This window comes from Rhipicephalus microplus, chromosome 2 (genome assembly GCF_043290135.1).
Source record: "Rhipicephalus microplus isolate Deutch F79 chromosome 2, USDA_Rmic, whole genome shotgun sequence".
NCBI lineage: Eukaryota > Metazoa > Arthropoda > Arachnida > Ixodida > Ixodidae > Rhipicephalus > Rhipicephalus microplus.
Genome location: NC_134701.1, coordinates 246,409,089 through 246,433,381, shown reverse-complemented (window position 1 = coordinate 246,433,381; position 24,293 = coordinate 246,409,089). Strand labels below are relative to the sequence as shown.

Below are 24,293 nucleotides of genomic sequence, written 5' to 3'. Positions count from 1 at the left end.
AGCTCGACAAGTTACAAAGAATGTGGTCCTGCTTTGAGCGATACACTGGAGAACGAAAAAAGAAGGCAAGTTGTATAGGAGCAAGAAAATGTGCAAGTCAGAACAAGATATGAAAATGAAAACGAAAGCCTCTTTTCGTGGCAGGGGCATTGGCGCATGACTGACCGTCGTCCGAGTCGTAGAGGTAGATGATGAAGGACCAGTTGTAGTGACTGATAACGTCCAGTATGGCCGGTATGTAGTTTGGCTTGAGCGACACCCCGAACGATGGCGGCCGGTAGGTGGCCATCTCGGGGAATGAGGTGCTCACGAACGGCATGTGGAACGTGTTCGACAGCGACACCAGCGTCTCGTACGATGAGCCCACGTTCGGAGCCACCACGGTGATGATGCCGCGGCTCATCTGGTGGCACACTGCGCACGGAGTGAAACGCAAAAGTCGAAGCCCTTCATTTAACTCCTTGAAAAACATGCCATATGCGAAAAAAAGACTATACACAGAAAAAAAACGGGTATACGTCTGTTTAGGTGGAAAACATCTGGAGTACGCGTTTGAAAAAGGCGCGAGAAAGCTACGACGCACATGCATGAAGGGGACAAGACGATACGCTACTGGCAACTGAAGTTTTAGGGTTGCTAGTAGTCCTTTGTCCTGTCGCCTTCGTGCCTGTCTGTTGTGGTATTTTCACGCTTTCTTCAAACATGAATTTGAACCAGTTCGCGCAATTGGCCCTGCTGATTCAGATGACAGGCTATATGCTAAAAGGTTTAGAAGTATTTAGTTGAATGAAATGCTTTACGTAAGAAGGTTGTTTCGTGTTGTATCCCGTTATCTGTACTGGAGCGTCTAGCTGAACCAAAGTAGTCATGAATGTTCGAAGTGTCTATTTTCGTTGGATAAGAGGGAGCACATTGACATAAAATACACGTTTAAGTGGATACCGTGTAAGTCTATTGAAGAGGAAGGATTGAATGGCGCAAACGAAATTGATCAAAGGGCCTGTTTTCGTCAAGCGCAACAAAGACTTGTAATGCATGGTCCTTTAGTGCCGAGACAGATCGAGAGAGATAAGAAGATAGAAATCGCAGAGAAGTTAACAATGTCAGCAATCAGATGTCCTAGTTTGACTTGAGGCTACAGAAGATTATGTAGGTTTCTCAGGAAAAAAAAAAAAACTCTTGCTGAATTTTCGGCAGAGAACATTTCTTCCTGAAGAACATATACATATTTGCTTTGGGGATTTGGGCTTCGAACTAGTTAATCACAATTTCTCATTTTCATCACCTCTAGCTTAGGGGCTTCAGGAGAACCGGTTGGCTATATAAGTGTACTGTTAATTTTACGAATTTAAAAAAAATTGATTTCATGAACGCGGCATAGTTAAAAGGAATATACCAATATTTTTGTACATGCAACTAAGTTAACTTACCCTGTCCGCTGCTGTATCTGAAACTATTTGGCCGTCATTAGAATCTTTACGTCGTTGTTGAGCAGGAGTGGGACAGGCGTGAGGTGTCAAAAAATGCTCAGATTGCCTGCATACAGCTTCTCGAAAACTTTTTTTTATGCCTTGAAAGATCGCGATTGGTTGATAGACTAAACTGTTCGTTCTTTTGGTAAGATCTCTTGTGCACATGTGCTTCTAAAATCAATATCATAAAATGCACTTATTACGCAGTAAGCTTTGCAATAAATTAGCGCAGCTGTTTCACCGACTCTAAACAACTAGGTGCTAATGACTTTGTGCAAACAAAGCACCGACTTCAAGTGATAACGGCTCTGAAAGCTATCTTATGACGCATAAGTTAATTACGCACTGACGGCACTTTTTCGAAGCGACAGAAAGGGTGGCGTGACTCTCTTTATCTGCTCTCATAAATGTGTTACCATGCCACAGACGCTTGCCATCACACAACGCGCACCGTTTGGTAATTTGACCCGAATCTCTTTCCATACGCCACTATTAATCTTTTTTTTTTTGTTGAAAGCCACCTCTTTGAGCCACATTTGATGCGGCGCGCTGTTATGTCAGTGAAATATCTCTTTAACGCCGGTTAGGACACGCTGTTTCAATCACGTAGTTGTGGTGGTAAAATCTGCACCTTCCACCGTGCACACGTTTTTACGTGGGCCAAAATGAGTATGTTAAGCGAATGATTATGTTGTAGATAAGGAAGACTGCCTGCACGTTAAAGTTCGACCTGAGAATCACATTTCGCGGATTTCGCGCAGGTTACCAGATGCTGGTAGTTTTCGTAACTTGCAGTAGACATTCGTGCGCGTACACAGAGTTACAGCAAACAGACCGACACAGTTCAGGTTTGAACACGGCATCTTTTATGGCCATTGGTAACTGGGGCTAGGGAGAGTGAGTCTATATTTGTAGGCCTGGTGGTTAGGCCTGAGCCGGCAGGTTTAGGCGTGCTGATCTGCATTGGACCGTATCATCTTTTAACCGACAATCGGAGCTGCAGCAGACGACGTTAGTCATATACCTGCTTTTCGCATTGTATTATTAGCGACATATATTTATTTGCAATCATAATCGAAGCGTATACTGAAAGCGAGCAATGGGGGATTGCAATAAGAGAATAAAAGAGAAATGGTGCGAAACAGTAGGTGCGAAACAAAAAAATACATATCCGGCTTTGACCTGAACAGGAACTACAGCTTTCCAAGCCGTGATGCTAAAAGGCAACCAACAAGCCGAGCGTGTCGCTCTAGGCAAACATTCCACACAAACTCCTCGGTGCTTTCTGTTTTGATGTTTACTATGGTGTTACCCAGCGAAAACAGAACCGACGTAAACCAAACAATCTAAACAGAAGCGCATTCAAAATAATCACTGCATCTTTATTTCACCTTTCGACGTCTACTCACAAAGTAGCAGCACGAGGTACATGAACCAGCGCCGAACCAGTTCAAAAAAGTAAAAAAAAGCAAAAGTTTCTCTTGCGCCTCTACACTGCGAACAATCAGGCACCGAAAGCCGGTGGAACATGGGAGTGCGGCCTCATTGGAAGCTCATCTTGCGACTGGCCGCAAAAAAAAAAAAAAGAGGAATCGAAATGAGTCTAATATAAGAAAAATAGTTCTGATTGCAGATAGACCAAAGAATAAGAATGCACGATCACAAACACACACACACAATAAACGAAGAAGGCAAGCCCATTAGAACTGGTGGAGGCAAATACCAAACGAACGAAGGAAAAAAAGATGCAAGAAAACTAATTACACTCAGCCGTCACCGAAATCAGCCTTGCAGTGTTTCGGTTTTTGTCGGATATTCTTCTCGGTCACGTCGCTGCCAATAAGACCTGATTCGGGTGAACGTAAGCCAGAGCTGCCCGGAGATGGGTAACTCCGGAGGAGAAGGAGAGAGAGAGAGAGCGTGATGGGATGGTTCGGGATAAGGTTGAATTATTTGCCGACTCCGAGTGCGAGTTGCGGTGCCTGGCCCGTCTTCTGGCGCTGTTCGGTGCGCTGCCGTTGCTTCTGCTACCAACATCGACTGCGGTGGTGACGCCAAGCCCTGCGCCGGCACGGGGATACCGGTCGAGGCGATGTCTTGCTTTTTCACCTCGATTCTCCCCCCAACGTTGGTTTTGTTTGCAGCGATCGATACATGTATATACGCGTTTATATATATGCCTACGTGCGCGGTACTCGTGGCGTCTTGCGGTTGTGTTTGCAGAAAGCAACGAACGACGAACGTCGCGGTGCGAAGTTGTGGGGAAATATTGACAAGAAGGGAGTTCTATGAGTACTTTACTTGCTCGTCTTTTTCATTATTTTGATTTTTGTTTCCTCCGCGGCTGTCTTTTTCTCTTTTCGGTAGTCGTAAGAACCGAGTTCGGAATAAAGCTGTGCCTCGTTTCGAGCCGTATCATATGCCTTGGAGTAGTATACACGCATTCTGGTGAAAAAACATGTTTACAGAACTTTGGAAAATGCTCCTTCTTCTGTTGCTGGTGTTGTAGCGCCTTCAATAACGAAGTTCATTTAAAGTTTGAAGACGCGAAAGAAAACGCCTATTGTGAAAGTGTGTTGAACGACAAACATTACCAGAGCGCACAACGATGGCTGCCCTAACCGCAATAAACACCACAACAACGACACACAGAATAGTATAGCCACAACCCAAAGCACAGATCAGCTTTTATTTTCTCCTTACTGCTCATTCTCCTCTCGTTGAGGCCCGTTTTCGGTGCACTTTCCGTGAGGGCTATGGGTCGCATTACGCGCGAGCTGTCGCCGAATGTATAGCAGGAGAGATGGGTTAGATGAGTAGTCGATGACGTTAAACGGCGTCTTCCAGAGCACCAAGCAGAGAGACATCATTTCTTTGAGAAGGTCTCTTCGGAATAGACAACAAAAGCAAGAAATTCGCGGTAGCTGGTCGAGCCAGACCACTCACTAGGGCGGTCCACGGGGAGAGGAATGGGCCATCCGGTCCACTGGTCGCGAGACATCACTTGATCGCATCCGCATTGACATTCTTGCCGCAAGACAGCCCCGCTATAGCATAAAGCGGTGGCGAAGGAGAGCAGAAAAAGAAGTGACATCAACAAACACGTGGTGAAGTAGGGCAAAGAGGAGGACGCGTTTGGGCAGCGGGGGTCTCTTTCGACGACGCGTATACACGGCTCGCCCCATTTAGCACCGAGCCAGCTCGTCCGCTGGTGGGCCCGACGCACTCCCTAGAAGTCGCATGTCTTTTCCGGCCACGCTGCTTCGGTGGCCCGTATAAACATCGGGCCGGAAAAGAGCAAGCAAACACGGACTCTTCGGCGACGACAGGCCAGTGAGCCCAACGTCGGTTGCCGCTGTTTGCTCCTGCTGCTGCCTTGCGAGATGACGTCTACGACGATGATATTCATTCGAGGAAGCAAGCGCAAAGGATCGCGAGGGGAGCCGCAGTAGGGGGAGACGGAATCGAAAGATCGGCGGCGGCCTCTTCAGAGCGCCGCTGGCTGGACATCAATAACGCGCCGCGGCTTTCTGCGAGCTTCTCTCACTGGAAGCTCGCGGAGGCGGGCTCCTTCGGGGCGCATTGCCGCAGCATAATGCCGTCTCGGTTGCCTGCTAGAGAAGCGCCGCCGGATGCCCCCGCAGCGCTATACAGCTCTCCTCAATGGATCCCGAGTCCTCCGAAGGGTTTCAGAGGCGGCGGTGAGCCGCTGTCTTCAAGGTTCGATGAATGCTCGAGTCAGCTTTGTGAGAAGAGTGGCGCGCGGCGCTCTCCTGTGCGCCCGTAATGGATACGGCTCGGTACACGTCGTTCCCGAAATGATCGGTGAATAGCGATTGTGCTTCCTTTCGCCTTGCCCCTTTGTGTGGAATGTGATGAGTGGGGAGGGGGGCAACGCGCGGCCGCTGGCTTTCTTCGCGGGGTGCCTTGTATGGCTTTCGACTCCTTGGCATCTGCTTCCTGTTTGCCCCATTGGTTGATGGCACTTTAAAGAGGTTCTCATTCTGCTGAAGAATAGAGGAGATTGTAATTGATACTAATGTAAGCACGTGGCTGAAGAAACACACTGATGAGTTCGAAAAAATTACGATGATAGAGCGTGGTTGAGATGTAGAGGAATTTAGATTTCGTTCTCATTTTTCGTTTTTGGCAATGAAAGCTGATTTCCTTGTTGTATCAGCAGAGGCATGCGTGCGCGTGCCAGCACTCTCTCATAAAGCGAGGGAAAGAGATTATCCCTCGTTTTCTCTAAGAAAGCAAAACACACCACGACGGTGTATGCGTTCTACTCCAGCAAATGCAGAAAAACTGCTAATCCAAGTAGCTATTGAACAATTCAAAAGAGAAAATACAAAAAACAACATTGTTTCAATATATTAACAACTTTATTTTAGCTACTGTGTATCACTAGGTTATTTAGTAGCGCGAGTAGATTTTTTACGTCGCATGGTAAATGACGTTCAGAAGTTGCCACAGGTTCCATGAAGTCAAGTGCATTATTTAACCTCAAATACTTATCTCAGGCGCAAAAACTACGCTTCTCATTTCGTAGGTGCAGTGCCACCGCCAGTTTTGTTGACGAGAGAGGGAGTCAAAAAAGAGGGGGAGAGGATTTTTGCTTGTCGTGAGCAGGCCAAGAATAAAAAAAGCTCCGCGTGTCATTTATGCAAGTTTTTTCGAACATCACATAGCTCTTTAGACCTATCGAGATGCCCCTAAAACAGTATGAATCCCCCAAACTTCACGTATAAGTTCAGCTTTACTGTTACCAGGTTTTTCTCATTCGTCGGCTTTCATATGATTCGATGATCTAGATGATAACTATACTGAAAGAACTTGTTTAAATTAGTGATGTAGTAGTAAGTCTTTTTATCAAGTCATATTGCGCAAGAACTAATGTTGGGAATACCCATGCTATTCTTTTGCTGAGTGACAACACGCCTTCTTGAATGTACCCTCGTAGCTAGACGTCATTTATTGAACCAAACATTCGTATACTGCGGTAGTTTGTGTTCACTTGCATTAGGAAACAAAACATCGAAAAGGAATTGCACCAACTCGAGCACACTTTGTTGCTGAAAGCTACAGTGTGCGAACGGTTACGAAAATTCGTGACCCTACAGGACGTGTGTTTTAAAGGGAGGCGGGAACATTTCTGACAGCTAGCGCAAGTTTCTCAAATCAACGTCCCTCTGGTATTTCATTTGCTTTAACGCACACAAGAACTGTGATATGATTTAGTGCTGGGACGTTGATAGGCCAACATTTTTGCCTGATGTCAGACATTATAGCTTGTTGATGCTCTGGCAATGAAACACGCCGTAGTGGAGTGTCCGGATGATTTTGGTCACTTGCGGTTCTCTTAGATGTATTGAAATTATTCATTGCACGGGTGTCGAGCATCGCCTCCATCGAAAACGTGGCATTAGGGTCAACAGTCGAGCATGGCAACCACGGTGTCACCGCAGTGGGTTGTGCCAGTTATAAACGATATATTTTTTAATTAAACGTTGTAATATCTAGTTTGTATTAAGATGCGCATAGAATAAGTCTTTTTTCACGCATGTGCACACTTTTATATTCTCGATGAAATTACGGTAATGATAATTTAATTTTCAGCATTTAGTTATTCGATTCGCTCGATCAAACGATCGTTTGAAAGGAGACTTTTCAGCTGCGGCTTATTTCCACCTTTCAACAAGCCACAACACAGACGTTTATGATATCGCCAACAGTGGCACACATCGTCAACATAACCGCGTAAACACTGTCCTAACCATTGAGGCTGCACTATCATTTCTAATGATGAATTTGTAACTCCTACATTGAGCCTATGTTTAGCAACGAAATGATTCACTGGGGCATCGCACCATTCACAATTGCGTTTCTGAAGTAAATGGCATGCTCTAAAAACTTGAAAGAAAACACGGTAAGTCACAAGCGAAGGCGTGAACGCGTGCCTTTTCAAATTGTGATTTGCACCTCCTGCTACACCCCGAACAAAACTAGGCTTTTGAATGAATGCTTCATTGATTTACTTCTATTGATGAAGTTAAGAAGTTAATGAAAATGGGGACCCGACTTCTAGTCAATATAGAGAAAGATCTCGGCGCTAGACAAAGAAGAAAGGAAAACTAATAAAGTGGAACAAGGCTTCCTCTTAGCACTGCCAATTCGCGTACACAATAACGCTATCACTAGAACGGCTTCCCGAACGCTTTATTCGGTGGCACAAATCAAAGGGCGCCACGCGATCTGGTGAAGCTCGCCGACTAGAGACAATTGAGATGATTGCCTCGAGAGACAAAAGTAATGACGACGGGGACGGAGTCGAGTGGGAAGGCCACGCCGTTGGCGACGGAGAAAACAACTTCATCGGAGAGGAGGCTCCGTTAGCCGTCATTCGCTAGTTGTCCCCTGCTCCTCTCAACATCTCTCTTCTTCTTATTATTACTTTTGTTCTTGTTCTGTTTTTTCGTGTGTTGGGAGCACCGGTTACGGCAATGTGGCGCCTCCCACAGAATCCTTGTGTAAAGAAAAAAAAAAAATGACCGAAAGGTGGTGTCGGCGTTAACAGGGCGATAACGGCAAGTATGGGAGCAAAGGTGTTTTTTCTTTTTCCTGTGTGCTGTGACACTGTTTGTTCCGTGGGCCGGCGAGAAGATGTCACCGAAGGGGACACAAGGCAAACCTAATGATGACACTCCCGTCCCACCGTTAGCTGGTGCGACCCGCGGGCTTGTTAGGTGGGCCGCACGTTTCCTCCGCAGCCTCCACTTAGTTGCAGAACGGAACGTACCCGGGAAGGTGGAAGCGAGGTGGGTGCGAGGGAATTCCAACTTGAACTGTCAGGATTTGGTTCCGGCGGTCGACGCCAGCGCCGCGGACAGTCCAATAATACCCAGAAGGCGCAGATGCGAGGGTGCTACGCGTGGCACACCAGGTGGCGCTGCACGTCGAACAACTACCGCCCTCTGTGTCAACTTTTCTCCGTGCTACGCAGGCACATGCCTCTGTGCTACGACACGTGATTGCTTCATCCGGAAAAAGCTGAGTGACAGATGCACTCTTTTTTTTCTTCTTATATTTTTCATACTCCCGCACGAGCCTACGCTTTGATGTGAGCGAGTGGACCTGAGGAAAGGGAATGACAGTAGGGATGTCCAGAGAAAGAGAGAAGAACATATTGCAAGCAAACCATTTTCTGTGGCAGGAAGGTAAACGCCTCGAGGCGGTGTCGAGCGCATTCAGCATGGTTTCCAAGTTCGGGGCGTCAATATTGACGCAATCTGTCTTCGTATCTCGCTTCAGCGCGTGCCTGTTGCAGCTACGGTTCCAACCGGCTTGTCCTTCTGGTGATCCGCGCCGGAGGCTGATTGGATACCGTCACGTAAAATCTAACTTCTCTCGGTCCTTTTTTGGCGTTTATGTTTTCGTTCCGGATGTTCGGTTGAATGCCTGGACGGTGGGTCCAACGGGTTTACGAAATCGCCTTCTGGCGGCTTGTCACTAAGAGAAAAGAATGAAACTGTATATGGGATTCAACATAAGTTGCGATACTCGTGAACTGTGAGGAGTGCTAGCTACGTAAGGAACAAAGTACGAACAAATGTCATTGACAGACTGTTTATATTTTGACTTGATCTTGAATGTGCATAGCATTGCTTATCTCTTGATTGCACCACTAAGTCTTGAGGTACTCTTACGAGACGACAAAGTTGGCAGAGAAATTTCGGATGTTTAGTGCATTAAAGAGCCTCTCGAAGGCAACATTGGCGGGACTTCTTGCCCTAAAAGAAACCTTCTTTTTCTATTCTGCAGCTTTATTTTATTTGAACGTCCATCTGGGCAGCTGTATCATAGGAAGCGATTATTGATAAACAACAACAGTAAGAAGTCCTCTTCAAAAACGTCAGTGCATATGTGAGTGAGTCAAGTTTAGGCACAGTGCGATGCTTTTAGCGAAATCAATGCTAAATACAAGGACGGTACCCTTTTCTCAACAGGAAACGTTATTCATGGTACACCCCATTCCCTATGTCAACTTTCGTGGGACGTCGTGGGCTGAGTCTCTGAAAAAAGTATGCCATCGTCCAGAAAAAAAAAGTGTCGTTTTTTCATTCGCTTCCGATATCGAAATGCCGGCTTCTACACCAAGTATCAAGCATTAAAGATGTCGAGTGACGTAACACAGAGCTTGAGGCGATATGATGTAGATGGTCGGTGCTCTTTAGTTGCAATGTATTTTTGGTGGACGCGTTTCGTGAAGGGCAAACAAGGATTTCTATTTTTGCTTGTTGTTTGTTGTTTCTTAGGGAATTCCGAGCAAGACGTGGGCGAGAAGCAGAGCCGATGATTGATGTGGCGCAAATTTTAAATGGCCGCGGTGAAGTAACGGAAATATAAAAGAACGCACACGCAAAATGACCTCCGGAAATGAATTCTAAACGCGAGCCCATAAATCCCCTTCCTCAGAATGGCGCAAGGCAAGAGACGAAGCCACACCGCGGCCTTTTTTGAAATAACAACACAAAAATGTTCGAGCCAAGCGAGGCCCTAGCATTATGGTGGCTCCAGAGGCCAGACGCCTTGCAGCAAGAGCCGCTTTCAGTACTTTTTGTTTACTCAAGCTTGTTATTTCATCTGCTCATGCGTGCTATGGCCTTGCAGAGATTTTGAGAAGTTTCGTTTAACATCGGCAAGTCGCTCTGACCATTACTCATCGTGATTTTGTCGCCGCGCAGTAGGCCTTAGGCGGACCGAGCGTAGAACGTTTACACAGATAAAATGAACGTAAAACGCTGGGCTTCAATTCACAAAGCACTGCTTCCATGTTCTTTTCTACCTTATATTAAAATCGTAAATTTACTTGTCTCTCGTGTAGATTTCAACTCTGGAATCAATATCTTACCACCTATAACCCTCAGAAGCTCGAACGTTTAATAAAATTAAAAGTTAATCTATGATAACGAAGGTGGTGATCAAACCACGTAAATATCTGCGAGGTGTATGGGTGGTGCAATGAAACGCATGAAGGAACACAAAGAAATGTAGCCGCGCAATGAAACACGTGCGTCTGGAAGCAGAAATATGAGCTATTCCAAACCTTCTGGTGGGAAAAAATGACTGAAATATTGCGGTAGCATATGCACTAAAAATAAAATAAATAAATGGTGCACTGACCAAAGCGAAAGACCAGTGAAGGCAAAGACGGTACGTCGTTCCAACATGAAGAATTGGTTTAATAACGCGTGTCGCAGCCTTGGTTACAGAGTTTGTCGTGACAAAGAGATTTGTCAACCTCTGGTCGGTCGACCCCAGATCACTAACGCGCCTCAGATGACGTTTTCATCGTGTGATACGTTTCCTGAACACTTCGAGCGCATGAAATGGTTCTATGGCGCAGTTCTCTATTTTCTGTCATACATTGATGTAGAGCCTCGGAAGATTGCTTCTTCAGAGCACCCATTTTTTAGGTTGTTCAGAGAATATTGATCTGCCCTTTTCTTCCCAATTTTTAACCTTGTGCTACGAACAAATCGCCACTTCGCAGGGATAATTATGTCCGACGGGGTCAAACGTGGTCGTACAAAAAGAGCCTTAGTCCCCTAATGTTTCCACGTGAGATTTTTTCAGGGCGTCTGCAGGCAGCCTATCTTCCGAAAATAATGAGTTCAGAATATGCTTTCCGTGTTTGCCCAGTGCTGGCATATCACCGTGTTAAACATCGCCACATGCGCTCACTAAATTACTTTTGTTGTGATCAGGATTATTTCTAGTTAGGAAAAAATTGCGCTAGTAAAGAAAAGACACAGTAGGAACACCTAAACGGGTCTGGTGCAACCTGTTGGCTTAACCCCATCAAAACCGCTCAAAGTATTACCACCACCTGCCTCAGGCTGTGCCGCGATGTTTAGAGATGTTGTGATTGCTTCACACTGTTTGTCAAGATTGCATGCGGGAACTGTGCAAGGGAGTTTATTCCAGACCTAACGCGAGCGCCAGAGATTACGCGTCTATAAATTGCAGTACACTATAAATTACGTGCCGGATAAAGCGCCACCTATAGCCAGGAAACTAGACGAGGAATGTCCAGTTTCCAGACCATATCTAGCCCTTTACCCATGCAGCGTCGTCTTGGAAACCCGGCGTGAACACGTAGAAGATGCAAGAACAAGACATGCGACGAGCACTGACAGTGCTCGTTCTCTGTTTTTCTTTTTCTTGTATCTCCGACATGATCCCATTGGTTTCCCAAGTAGGCAGGTATGAAAGCGAACGCATTTTACAGATACTCGCTACAGTCCTTGTAAAGGGAAAGGCGCTTCGACTTCCCGTCTTCCTTTTACTGAACGCAAGTTCGGCCACTAAAGCGTCGCAAACTAACTGACTGCGTCCTGCCTTTTTCGGAGTCACAATCGCGTCACAATACTTGTACATATTATTTTTATTTTATTTATTTGATAATGTCAACCCCATGCTTGGGGTCATTACAGGGAAGGTGTCACAAAGTACATAACGTTCGCACAAAAAAGGAAAATTCAAAAACACATATAAATACGAGATGAATAACCAACAATATTCCAACAATCTAAGCTCATATGTAGATTGAAGCGCGAGGGTTGAAACCAGATACTGTAAATGCATCTCTGGTAAATCTATCTGGACAGACTTGAACCAATATATGCCCCAAAGGACAGTCATGAAGGAAAGTTCCACGATACAAACTACATGCTGTCTGCGCCACTGGTAGATTACTCCGCAGCCGTCGCCGGATGGCAACTGTGTGTCAATGGTGAAACGCTGTTCAAACAGGTCTCTACTATCAGCTGCCGCTCGGCTAACGGGAATCAGCAGGCGCACGGGCAAACTCCAGTTTCTTGATGACCGTGGCCTCCCCGAAAGTTTGACTTGAGAGTCGGGAGTGCTGCTCTAATGGCTTTCCATAATGAATGCTTTCAGCCGCCCTGCCGTCGCCTCTACGTTGCTCGAATGGACTTCTCCGGCTTAGCGATTTGGCGACTTTCGCTCGCGATCTAGCTGACGTCTCTACAAGTTATCCCTGGGCTAGTTCCTAAGTATTTCACGCGGGATTAAGCGTTGATAGTTCGGGCAGTGGCAAGCCGAAGCAATCTGTGCTCATGGTAGCGGCTTCACCAAAATATCCTTGAAACGATAACCATTTCGATGTCACTTGCCCTTCATTGATCTTCAGTCCCGCTGCAAAAAAAAAGGCTAAAGGGTTTTTGTCAAATGTTCGTTGTGATCTTCGACTAACTGGTCCCGAAAGAGCGCTGTCTATTATTTTTCTTACATTTCTAAAGAAAAGTGCAACACACACACACGCACACACACACACACAAATATATATATATATATATATATATATATATATATATATATATATATATATATATATATATAAATAAATAAATAAATATATATATATATATATATATATAAATATATATATATATATATATATATATATATATATATATATATATATATATATATATATATATATATATATATATATATATATATATATATATATATATAAAAGTTGATGAAAAACCAACCAGCCTGGTTAGTTTTTCATCCACTTTTCATTCTTCTTATTTACGTTCCATTGGTTCTAATAACTTCCCCTGTACATTGCATGTAACGCATGTAAAGGTATTTGTGTGCGTTCTCACAAATGTTACTGTCTTCACTGGAACCAATTGTTCATTTAGTGGCTGTCATGGTGGTGCCCGCCACGGTGGGGTAGTGGCTTAGGCACTCGGCTGCTGCCGACAAGTTGCGGGATTGAATGCCGGCCACGGTGCCCGAATTTTTGATGGAGGCGAAAATTCTTCAGACGTGCGTGCCTAAAGAACCCCATGTGCAAGTTAAAGAACCCCATGGTAGTCGAAATTTCTGGAGCCCTCCAATACGGCGTGTCTCAGAAGCATGTGGTGGTTTTGGGACACTGAACCCAAACAGTTATCATTATGCTATGGTGGTACCCACGACTACACCGATATATTGCAGGTATTCAGTGTGTACACAACAACACAACGTTACTTTGTATGCACGCTTGTGAACTTTAGTGCGCGCGTCGTGTCTATTGCAGGCTCAATGTTGCATGCGCGTTATAGGGTTCGGCTACGTTTGTCTGTGTCCGCTTCCACGTTTTTAATGCGACGGGGTTGCCTTTGAGAGCATTTGAAGCATTCTATGTTGTAGTTCTACAAAATAATTTTGCCTTCTGGGAGCCTCATGTGTGCCGCCGAGTTATTTAAAACATCGAGTACCTTCAAATATAAATCTCCAGCAGCACGTAAACGCTAGCTCGTTCATTTCAACGCGTAAATGCATACGTTTACGTTCAAAAACCTCGTACAGCAACAATAACGCCTAGAAACCCTTGTAACAGGCTGTGTGTTCCTTCATTTTTTAATTTATTTTGAATACGTCATTTTCATTGTATATATTGTGAACCGCTATTTGTTCTGTTCAACTAAAGCGACCGAAGAGGTGGACAACAAAGACCCCTTTCCAGGTGCATTTACAGAATTGTTGCTAAGTTACGATTTCATGTATTGTCTTTTCAGCGCTTGGTTGTCTCAACTGTCCAGTATGTAGAGCTTTATTAGTGAGCTCGCGTCTGCTTGTACATTAGTGGTTTAATTAAACCTTTCGTCGAATATTCTGCATCAATAAGCAGAGAAAATGGGAGGTCACAGAATCACGTTTGTTTCCTGAAGCAGGCAACATACGATCTCCGCCAGGGCTACTGGAGATTATGGTTCAGTATTACAGTTACACTTTTCAATAGTTATCTGTCTGGGCAAAAAAAGGTAGCAGTGAAGTGCCGTTCAATATTCTTATTTTTAACGCCTAAGCTCTCTGTCTTGACCACGTTTCACGTTTAGGTCAGATGGCCAAGCTCTTAAACTAAGCCAGAGTTTGGCTAGTACAATAGCATTAACTGCGTGGATGAGAATAACAGTTTTCACGTAAGCAAGAAAAATGAAATGCAAGCGTTAACCCAGAGCCCCAGAAAGCTGACGTGATAGATTGTCGTGATGTCTGCTTAAGGAAACATGTGCTATTGTTCAGTGGCATTGTAGGTATTTCCCGGCCAGAAACGAATACGCCTGCTTGAAAGAGATATTTTCTCTCGTCTTGATGCTCCATAAATAGAAAAGAATAGAAATATACACAAAGAAAGGTTCCCATCGCTAGACATAAATCTTTAGCCAAGCGCACAGAAACTGCTTCCTTACTTGTGGATATTATTATAATTACGATGGCTCCTCTTTGCGTCGGTAATAAAGAAGCGCGGAAGAGTAAAAAATGCCTACGTCTCCTTTTATTTTCGGTGACCGTAAAAGAAGTTCTTAGCTTTTTACAGCCTAAGCTAGAAAAAGGCCTATACTGCGACGGTCGAATCTGTTTTATGGGTCGGTTAGTTTTACAGCCGAATAGCGGCGGCCTGTTTTAAGGAAGCGAAGGCGGTAAAATTTTGTACGCCTGCAGTGTCTGCCTTACGACGCCATTGAGCTTGTTGATTTAAACGTTTGGACGTGGTCTGTCGTCTTGCTTGTCCAAAGAAAATATTTATAAATTTACCATAGTTTCACTACGTTCGTTGTGAGAACACCAGAATAAAAGATGTATTCGCACAAGATAGAGATATGGTAAGAAGGAAGGCAGAGAGGTTATTGAGTGGAAAGCAAGTATCTGGTTTGCTACCCTGCACTGAGGAATGAGGAAGAGGGGACAGATAAGAAACTAAAAGTCGCTAACAGAGACGTAAGTGAATATAACCATTCAACTCAAACGCCTATAGTCGATATGTAAATGTGCAGCAGCAAAAGCTCTGCTTTTCTATTATTCTTTTTATGTCGATGACCACAATATGAGCCATAATTTCACTTGTTCTAATTTGATTCTTTCTATTAACTATACGTGGAATGTAGTCCATAAGTAATTAAAACTGGGAAAGAGAAACAATTTCGTCCGCAAGCACACACACCGTTATAAGTGAGACGACGTGCTACTTCCTTTTCTATTTCTTATTTCACAAGCGAACCTCTTTGTAGGTCGGTGGCTGTACTTGACTTGCCGGCAACATCGGTGAAATGAAGGACAGGATAGGTGGCCTGAACATGGTACAGGTAACAGCGCTTCCGCCAAAAACCTAGATATTCTCAGATGCGTTAGATGGGAACCGAGAAAATTCAGATTTCGAAATAAATCAACATAATGTTATTGTAAGAACCAACTCAATTTTCATGTCGTTGTATTAAACTCTGAACGTACTTGACGAAAACGTTTATCAGTGATTAAGAAAGAACAGAAATAGGGGTAAAAAAAAAATGCCGCGTGACACGATGAAATTCCCATTGATTGAGTCGCGAAACAATGCACATCCGCGTTTCCCTACGTATTTACATTGCCAGAGCTCTCATAAAAAGCCCATACGCTGTGATTTCACTACAGAGCTGTTGTGTTGGAGGTTTTCCGTGTGTGGTAGATAGCAGATTATCATAATCTTCAACCACTGTGCGCTCAATCACCGTCCAAGCGCTGTGAACAGATGGTTAACGAGAGAAGCCAAACTGTGCGGCGCCTAGTCGGTGTTTGCCGCCAGTGTTTGTCTATTTTATTTTTTATTGAACCAGCGTGGTTAGTTGTGAGAACGGTACTTGTGATCGAGGTGCAAAAAAGATAGAAGGTGAGAAAGCGATCACTATGGGATATAGACGTAGTAAAATAAAGAGAAATACATAAAGAGCGAATTAGATATAAACAGACAGACTGAAGAAACCAATAAAAAGAGCGAGTATAGTAAAGTATAGTATAATGTAGCACAGTATGTATAGGAAGGGGTGGCAAAGAAACAAGTGAAATGGTAAGAGCCGGCAAAGCCAAGCCAGTTGAGTACCCACCAACTTTGCCGTCACTAAGCCTTAACTGAATTTGGAAGCTGCGCTAATTTTTTTTTTTTTCATAAACGGAAATTTCAACATATGCTGAAGGTGGACATAATATTTGCGGACGTGACCGAACAAAAGCAAGAAGTAGTTACGAATGAAAACCTTAGTGAACACAACCTCTAGGTACTTTTCCTACCGCTATATTGTGGAGAATAAAGAAAACGAGGCAGAGAGAGACAAAGAGAAGCTGGAGATAGAAAGAGGGAGAGAGGGGTTTATTTTAGCAGGCGCAATTCCAACGTGCTCACCTTCTCGGGTCATGTTGAAGGGGTCGTCATTCAGAACCACGCCCGTGGAGGAGTTGACCTTGAACCTCGAGTCACCCCGGTTGTGCTCGTACATGGCGTACTCGTAGGCTGTCTGCTGCTCCCGTGAGTAGGGCGTGAAAATAGCGCCTGCGCGAAGAGGAAGAAAACAAAGAAGAATCTTGGTCCTTGCCGCACCTTCCGTCACGTAACGGAAAATGCGTCGCTAAGCTTGAACATTCAAAGTCCGTTCAATTAACACAACTGAACTGTCGAGAAAAGTTACGATTTTTTTTGCTGTGTCAATTCTGTGTTTAGGAAAGGTGGTTAACGATTTAGAGTACTAGGTACTTTACTATGGGAGAGCATAAAGCCGCCCGTGGGTGGTGATAGCAGTGCGGCCCAATCCTTCCTAAACCTTGCTTAGTGAGCACCAAATCTTTTTTCAGAGCTTGAATAACTGTTCCTGTTTTTTTAACGCCGTTATAGTGATATGGAGGTAGTTCGTGTTTTCTCAAGTGTTTATTGCCCTACAATTGTGCAGAAAATTAGCCGCGAGACGCGACGAGCATGCTCACTTGAATGGCGCGCTTTCTTCTTGCACTTACACAGTCCAGTTAACAGAGTACTTGATTAAACTGCAAGCGTGGTGATTGGCTAGTTGTTTTCTAAATTGCGTTGTGCAGAAACTTGATTTTTAGATGCATTATTTGAAGCTCATTGCGCGTTTGCTAAATTTCAGATTGTAAGCGTATAAAGATTTTTTTTTACTATTTCTTGAAGTGTTCTCACACATTGCAGTCTTGCGCGCTAATGAAATAAATGCGCACCCATAACATTCGAAACATGTTAAGTTCCAGATGGTATCTAGAATAGCTGTCTGAACGTACATTACTGAACTTGTAAAGTTCTGACCAATACAAGAAAAAGAATACAGATACACACACACTAAACGGGAAGCAAAAGCCATGCATACTATTATACCATATGCCAACTACGTGAGGATGTCAAGGCAGGTTGAACGTAAACAGCGGGTGAGGAAGAGGAGTGTAACTTCTTGCAGAGCTTGAGAAACACAAAACACGAATAAACAACAAAAGAGAAGCGATGGCATTCACGGGACGGCACATTCCCACCGCTCTACGTCAGTCCACCGGCATCACTACGATGGTTCGCCGTTGGTTTCACAACGGCACAGCGACCGCGAATCATGTGGTCGGATGCAGCTCGCAATGCAGGAGCGCTCGTCTACAAAAACTCAGACAGACCAAACATATATATGTCTACAGGGAAAACTGGGGCACATACGACGTACACGGGGGCCTACCTATGTACAAGTTACTGTTGGATCTGCCTCCGGAGTACCTTCCGGATCCTCTGTGCTTGAGAGAGTCTGCCGAGCCTGAAAAGATTCACGCACAGTCACCGTTTCGCCCACTATCAGGATCCTAGTCCGGGTACAAAAAAAGTACAAAACTGGGAAACGGAGAAGTACTCCGCAGTTGCTCTTGAGCAGTATTGTTAGTTTTGACATCGGCGGGAACCCGTCTGGACGGAAGAGAATATTATGAAGGGAAGAAAGTACCCCCACAAAATAAAAGCCTAAAACTAGTGTGGAAGCTGAAAGGTTTTTTTTCTTTTGAATTTGTACTTCGTCGATCTACTTTCTTTCTCCATCATCACGGTTCTTATCACTTTATCAGTGATGAAAAAAGATAAAACAAACGTTTCTTCAGCTGCCTAGTTAGCTGTGTAGAAAATGTATTTGAGGGCCAATATTTCTAAAGAATGCAGCTTTCTTTGACCCTATCATTGGGTCACGCGCTATCGCGCTCATGTTTGCGACACGCTCGCACGCAAGAAGTTTGCTGGGTGCGTATACCTACCAAACACCAAATAACGCTTAAAGAGCCACTTGCTGTCAGTCGTACTATTGCAATAATAAAGCGAAAAGGTTTATGGAAGCCCTTAAGTGTTGCGTGGTGGTTGCATGATCTGTTAAGCTGCATGCGTTGTATCGCCTAATGAGGATTGTTTTGGATCACTGTACGTTACAAGAAAAATGTTTACACATTATAGGTTATTCTGTCAAAACAGGAGTTGATCTTGAACGCCTACATCTTGAAACATGTAGGCGAATATACTATCTTTCAAGTATTACTTGAATATTGCTCAAATATTGTCTGTATGTGAATGGGTATAATATACACTGTTTAATTCAGCACCAAAGACGTACATATCATCTGGATAACAAAAAAAAAATAAACTGATTATGAACAGTTTCTGCAGTGAAAACTTCAGTGAACAATGATGCCAAATTACGCCTCTCAAGATAACTCGAGGTTACCTCTCATTGTAATCCTTGCTCTCCGGTATGCTGGCAAACTACCAGGTATAAAAATTCTCAGTTTCAATAAATCCTGCTTTCATAAAGCTGTATTAACTTTACGAATCCAGTAGGTCAGCTGAGAAGTAAAATTTGTTTTGATAGCCTAATACATTTTGCAATCTAGGCAACTATTATTAGCTGAGGTAACCTTGAGAATGTATGTCTTGTTCCTTTTCGAAGAGTTGCCAAAAGAAATTACAGACAGTATGCTCACGCACGTGCGTTGGTGTGCATACATGTGTGTGACGAATTCGAATGATTTAGCCTTACGTGCTCGTCTGTGCGAAAGCAGAAAGCTATTCCTTCGGGGAATGTTTTGCTGATTCGAGTAGAAACCACAGGAGTGCTTAAGAGAAAACGTGGACAATATAGGCTAGTATATATGTCTGCTAATAAAAAACATGTTTACAACAACACGCGGAATATCCGGAGGAAGTTCGTCAGGTTCCACTAACGGATGCACAGACAGATTCAGTTCGCATTTCTGTGTTACGCACTGTACTAGCTTTCGGAAACTTAGAACTCCCTATGCTTCACTTTGTCGATATTAGCAACCATTTTTAAACGCAAAGCATATTTAGCGAAATTCGGCGAATTTGAGCGTATCTATCTATCTATCTATCTATCTATCTATCTATCTATCTATCTATCTATCTATCTATCTATCTATCTATCTATCTATCTATCTATCTATCTATCTATCTATCTATCTATCTATCTATCTATCTATCTATCTATCTATCTATCTATCTATCTATCTATCTATCTATCTATCTATCTATCTATCTCTATCTATCTATCTATCTATCTATCTATCTATCTATCTATCTATCTATCTATCTATCTATCTATCTATCTATCTATCTATCTATCTATCTATCTATCTATCTATCTATCTATCTGTCTGTCTGTCTGTCTGTCTGTCTGTCTGTCTGTCTATCTATCTATCTATCTATCTATCTATCTATCTATCTATCTATCTATCTATCTATCTATCTATCTATCTATCTATCTATCTATCTATCTATCTATCTATCTATCTATCTATCTATCTATCTATCTATCTATCTATCTATCTATCTATCTATCTATCTATCTATCTATCTATCTATCTATCTATCTATCTATCTATCTATCTATCTATCTATCTATCTATCTATCTATCTATCTATCTATCTATCTATCTATCCGCCGACGACTTCTAAGGTTGCACGGCGGGCTTGTTGGTTATTCATGTTGATCGAGGTATAGCTCATCCAGGACGGGACAGAGAAGAAGACACAGAACACAAACACGGCGCTAACTTTCTTTGGGTATGTTTGGGTATAAGTATTGCTGTTTCTCGGATTAAACCGCATTGTTGAAAGTTAGCGCCGCCGTGTATGTGTTCTGTTTCTTCTTCTATGTCCCGTCTTGAATGCGCTATACCTCTAACTAAGACTTCTCGCTCTCCTGGCCGTTTCGATAATGATATAGATACCAAACTTGATATGGCATAACATGACTGTATGAAGAACATATGGGACTAGTAGTAAGATGAAAACCATGACATGTATGTCATGAATGCCATGATGCCCTGCCACGGTGTCTAGTGGCTAAGGTACTCGGCTGCTGACCCGGAGGTCACGGGTTCGAATCCCGGCTGCGGCATCCGAACTTCCGATGGAGGCGGAAATGTTGTAGGCCCGTGTGCTCAGATTTGGGTGCACGTTAAGCAGCCCCAGGTGGTCGAAATTTCAGTAGCCCTCTACTACGGTGTCTCTCATATTCATATGGTGGTTTTGGGACGTTAAATCCCACATATAAATCAATCAATGAATGAATGTCATGATTTACATTTCATAATCCTGCAGCTCTTGCGCTGGTTTTCTTCACATGGCATGTTGTAAAACTTGTATGGTATGGCATGATTGCATGGTGAACAGAAGCTACAGACCCTAGCATGAAAATCATGACATGCGTGTCATGTAACAACATGACTATACGCCACGCTCATGATGCGCTCGCGGCCGGTTCACTAGCTTCACATATACCAAATTTGGTATTACGGTACATGAATCGATGACAAAGGTACGTGACTGGGGCAAACTTGATACTAATGAGATTCGTGTCAAGTAACAACATGAGTATACATGCCACGCTTATGATGCGCTGACGGCCGTTTCGCTAGCTTCACTTATACCAAATTCGGTATCACCGGACGCCAATGGATGACGAAGGTATGATACTGGTGCAAACATGATACTCATGAGATGCGTGTCATGTGAGAACATAACTACATGCCACAGTCAAGGCGCCAATACATTTCGACGTGACGCGGTGCGCATCCTTGCCTGCATTGACTTCTTCGCGTAATGCCGGCGTTGCCACACCAGGTGCCGGTCCTGCCACATACTCGCAGGCGCGCCCCGCGCTGCGTTGCTTTGACACATGCGCGTTTCAGCGCGTCCGGCGACCCTCCGTGACAAAAAGAGGGAGACGCAGTGTTCTCTGGGTAACGCACCAGCGGGAGATGCAGCATGTCGCATTTCGCGCCGGTTGCCGTCGGGCCGTGCCGACGGATGCTGGTCACGCCCGTCACGCCTGGCGTCAGACTATAGAGTGCTCGCGTTTTGCTAACGTAGCGTCGCTGTGCTCAGCGTAAGCGCACGTAAACGCAACATTAGAGTATAATTGGCCCTACACAATGCGTTCGTGGTCGTTTTGTTAGCTTCACACATACCGAATTTAGTGTTACGGGATGTCAATGAATGACGAAAGTATATAACTGGTGCAAACATGACAACCCTGAAAAGCGTGTCTTGCAAATACATGACAACATACCACGCTCATAGCGTGTTTGCGGCTGTTTTTCTAGCTCCATATGCTAAATTTGGTATAACGTGACGTGAGTACATGACGAAGGTAAACGACACATCTAAACATGATAATCATGACACGTAAGTTATGTCTGGCATCATTTGATTCGAACTCGTAACATTGTGCTGATTTTAAAGTGACATATCAATCTTTCTCATTCCGGATGGTTAGAGCAGAAATTAACTTGTAAAATAAAAGCTCTTGCGGGATTCTTTGAAACGTTATATAATGTAAAAATAGCCCAACAGAAACTGGCACTTCCTAAGGCTCCATCCTAATCAGATAACCATTTCAGTGTTATGTAACAGTTATGTCGCTTAAATCGCTCACGTAGTTCCTCGTCGGATTTTCATCTGATAACTCACTCTAAATGTAGGCTCCAGACGACTTGAGCCCATCATCGAATTATTGAAAAAGCCTCTAACTATGGTGATCGAAGTTTCAATGGGTTATAGGAGTGAACCCTCTTCATTTCGTGGCCAATGAAAACCGCTCCTTTCAGAGGGTAGACACATAGTTTTGCTGTCTATAGAGCTTGCTTCATGGCGTCGTAGAGAAGCAGGAAATCTCGCTAGTTTCATTACTTTCATTTGTGCTGACAGCAATATTGCGATTGGGCTGACGCAGCTCACTCAAAATGATTTCGATTCGAGTATCGTATGAACAGAAGTCAAGGCAAAGACTTCGTGTCTTTTTTGTTTTGTTTTCTTGGAAGGGTTACAAATCTTTTTACTGGAAGAAAAAAATAAGCAAGAACACAAACCAAGAGCTCCGCTTTATACTGTACGACCAGTGAAATGAAATGTTTCCACGTATCTGATCATGCCGTGTTGTGTGGAACGTGAAAAGCTTTTCAAGTGGCCACATTCGTCGTGTGATTCTGCACTTATAGGAGGACTTCGAGGAGCGGTCGGTGATCGCCGGCCGGTCTGTGTTTTTGTGATGCTTTCTGCGTTCACTAGCACCTTTTGGGAAAGGTTCGTGATGAATTTCTTATACGAGGTCTGTGAACACCCTTCTGATATTTTGCACGCTATCCTTCCTGGTAAATGCTGTATAATTTCTAACTCGATCAAACAAAAAAACAAAAACAACAACAACATATACTTAACGCAAAGGGTGTAATCTTTCCTCTGGCAGGCAGTAGTTTTCTAATACATGGAATGGTTCTTAATAAAATTTTTGTACGAAACTTTGTTTTCCTAAGATGTATAATGACAAACTTTTTTCGGGCTCTTTCTTTTAGTGGTGTATCGAAATTTGGAAATTTGCATCGCGTAGCAGTTTCCTACTGAAGAAAAGCGCGTCGCATTGCGATGTAAAGATGTCGTTTCCTCGTGCGGTCTTATCGCTTTGTCACCGCGCTTCGGCACACCGAGTAAGAACTCTTGAGTTGAAAGTGTCAGTTATATTAGTCATATAAGATTTCACAAAAATAGGAAGATAGCACATAACACAGCACACGCGCAAACATGCATTCAGTAAAAAAACAAAGCAGACACAACAACTGACACCGCACGCACTATACTGGTTTGTGTTTCTCTTTCCCTTAATGCAGGGTAGCAAACCAGATGCTTCAATTTCTGGTTAACCTCCCTGTCTTTTCTTCATTTTATTCTCTCTGTGCTGCACCACAATTTTTAGCAAGCACCAACTAGCACAAGAAAGGGTACTTCTTCAAATCACTAACCTACTTTCTCTGCGTCATATTTTAAAATTATTTGTTAGTGCCACTTTTTATTACAATACTGGTTAAGCCCCATGCTCTCAGGACTCGGGAATTGGTAGGTTTCCGCTGGTGGCCATGCATGCCTCTTTGAATTCTGTTTCATAACATTTTAGCACAGAGAGCGTCAACTGACTGTGTCATTATGAAACGGAGTATATACCAGCGTTCCGTGACACCTTCAAAGCTACTTACACGATATAGTAGCTCTTCGCTACTTAAATTGAATACGGGTCACATGCTGCTTAGCGTGTAGCACTCTTATGCAATGCTTCGTATATCTGCTATCTGTAAAACACCCCCATTTTTCTATTGGCAACCGTATTTTACAAATGCATTGCAGCAAGACGGCTGCAGCGTATTTGTGCTGAATAGAAGCTCAAGTTGTACAAGTACTTAGCAGAGTCATGATATTGAAGTATTCACTGGACGCCTTGGGAAATATGTGTTCTTCTCTTGTGATTTGATCGGCTTTTGATTTGATTTTCGACTGGCACCTACGGGCTATAATTTATTATACTAGTTCTCTCGCAAGAATATAGACATGTCTCTGTCTTTGAAAATATTTGAATTCTCAAGTGCTCTGCGCGATTTCGTTCACGTGATTTTTTT

General features: G+C 43.7%; 1 protein-coding gene across 3 annotated transcripts in view; it reads right to left on the bottom strand.

Moving 5' to 3' along the window:
* LOC119170190 (glutamate receptor 1) overlaps positions 1–24,293 on the bottom strand; it is a 159,267-nt gene that overhangs the window by 78,202 nt on the left and 56,772 nt on the right. For 2 of the 3 annotated variants that reach the window (XM_037421272.2, XM_037421273.2), the window contains exons 2-4: positions 18,035–18,109; positions 16,711–16,857; positions 166–414 (exon numbers count right to left, since the gene is read on the bottom strand). In XM_037421272.2, coding sequence (XP_037277169.2) covers positions 166–414; positions 16,711–16,857; positions 18,035–18,109 — 471 coding nt within the window. The remainder of the gene's footprint in view (positions 1–165; positions 415–16,710; positions 16,858–18,034; positions 18,110–24,293) is intronic. The other variant, XM_075878471.1, reaches the window with a different exon arrangement.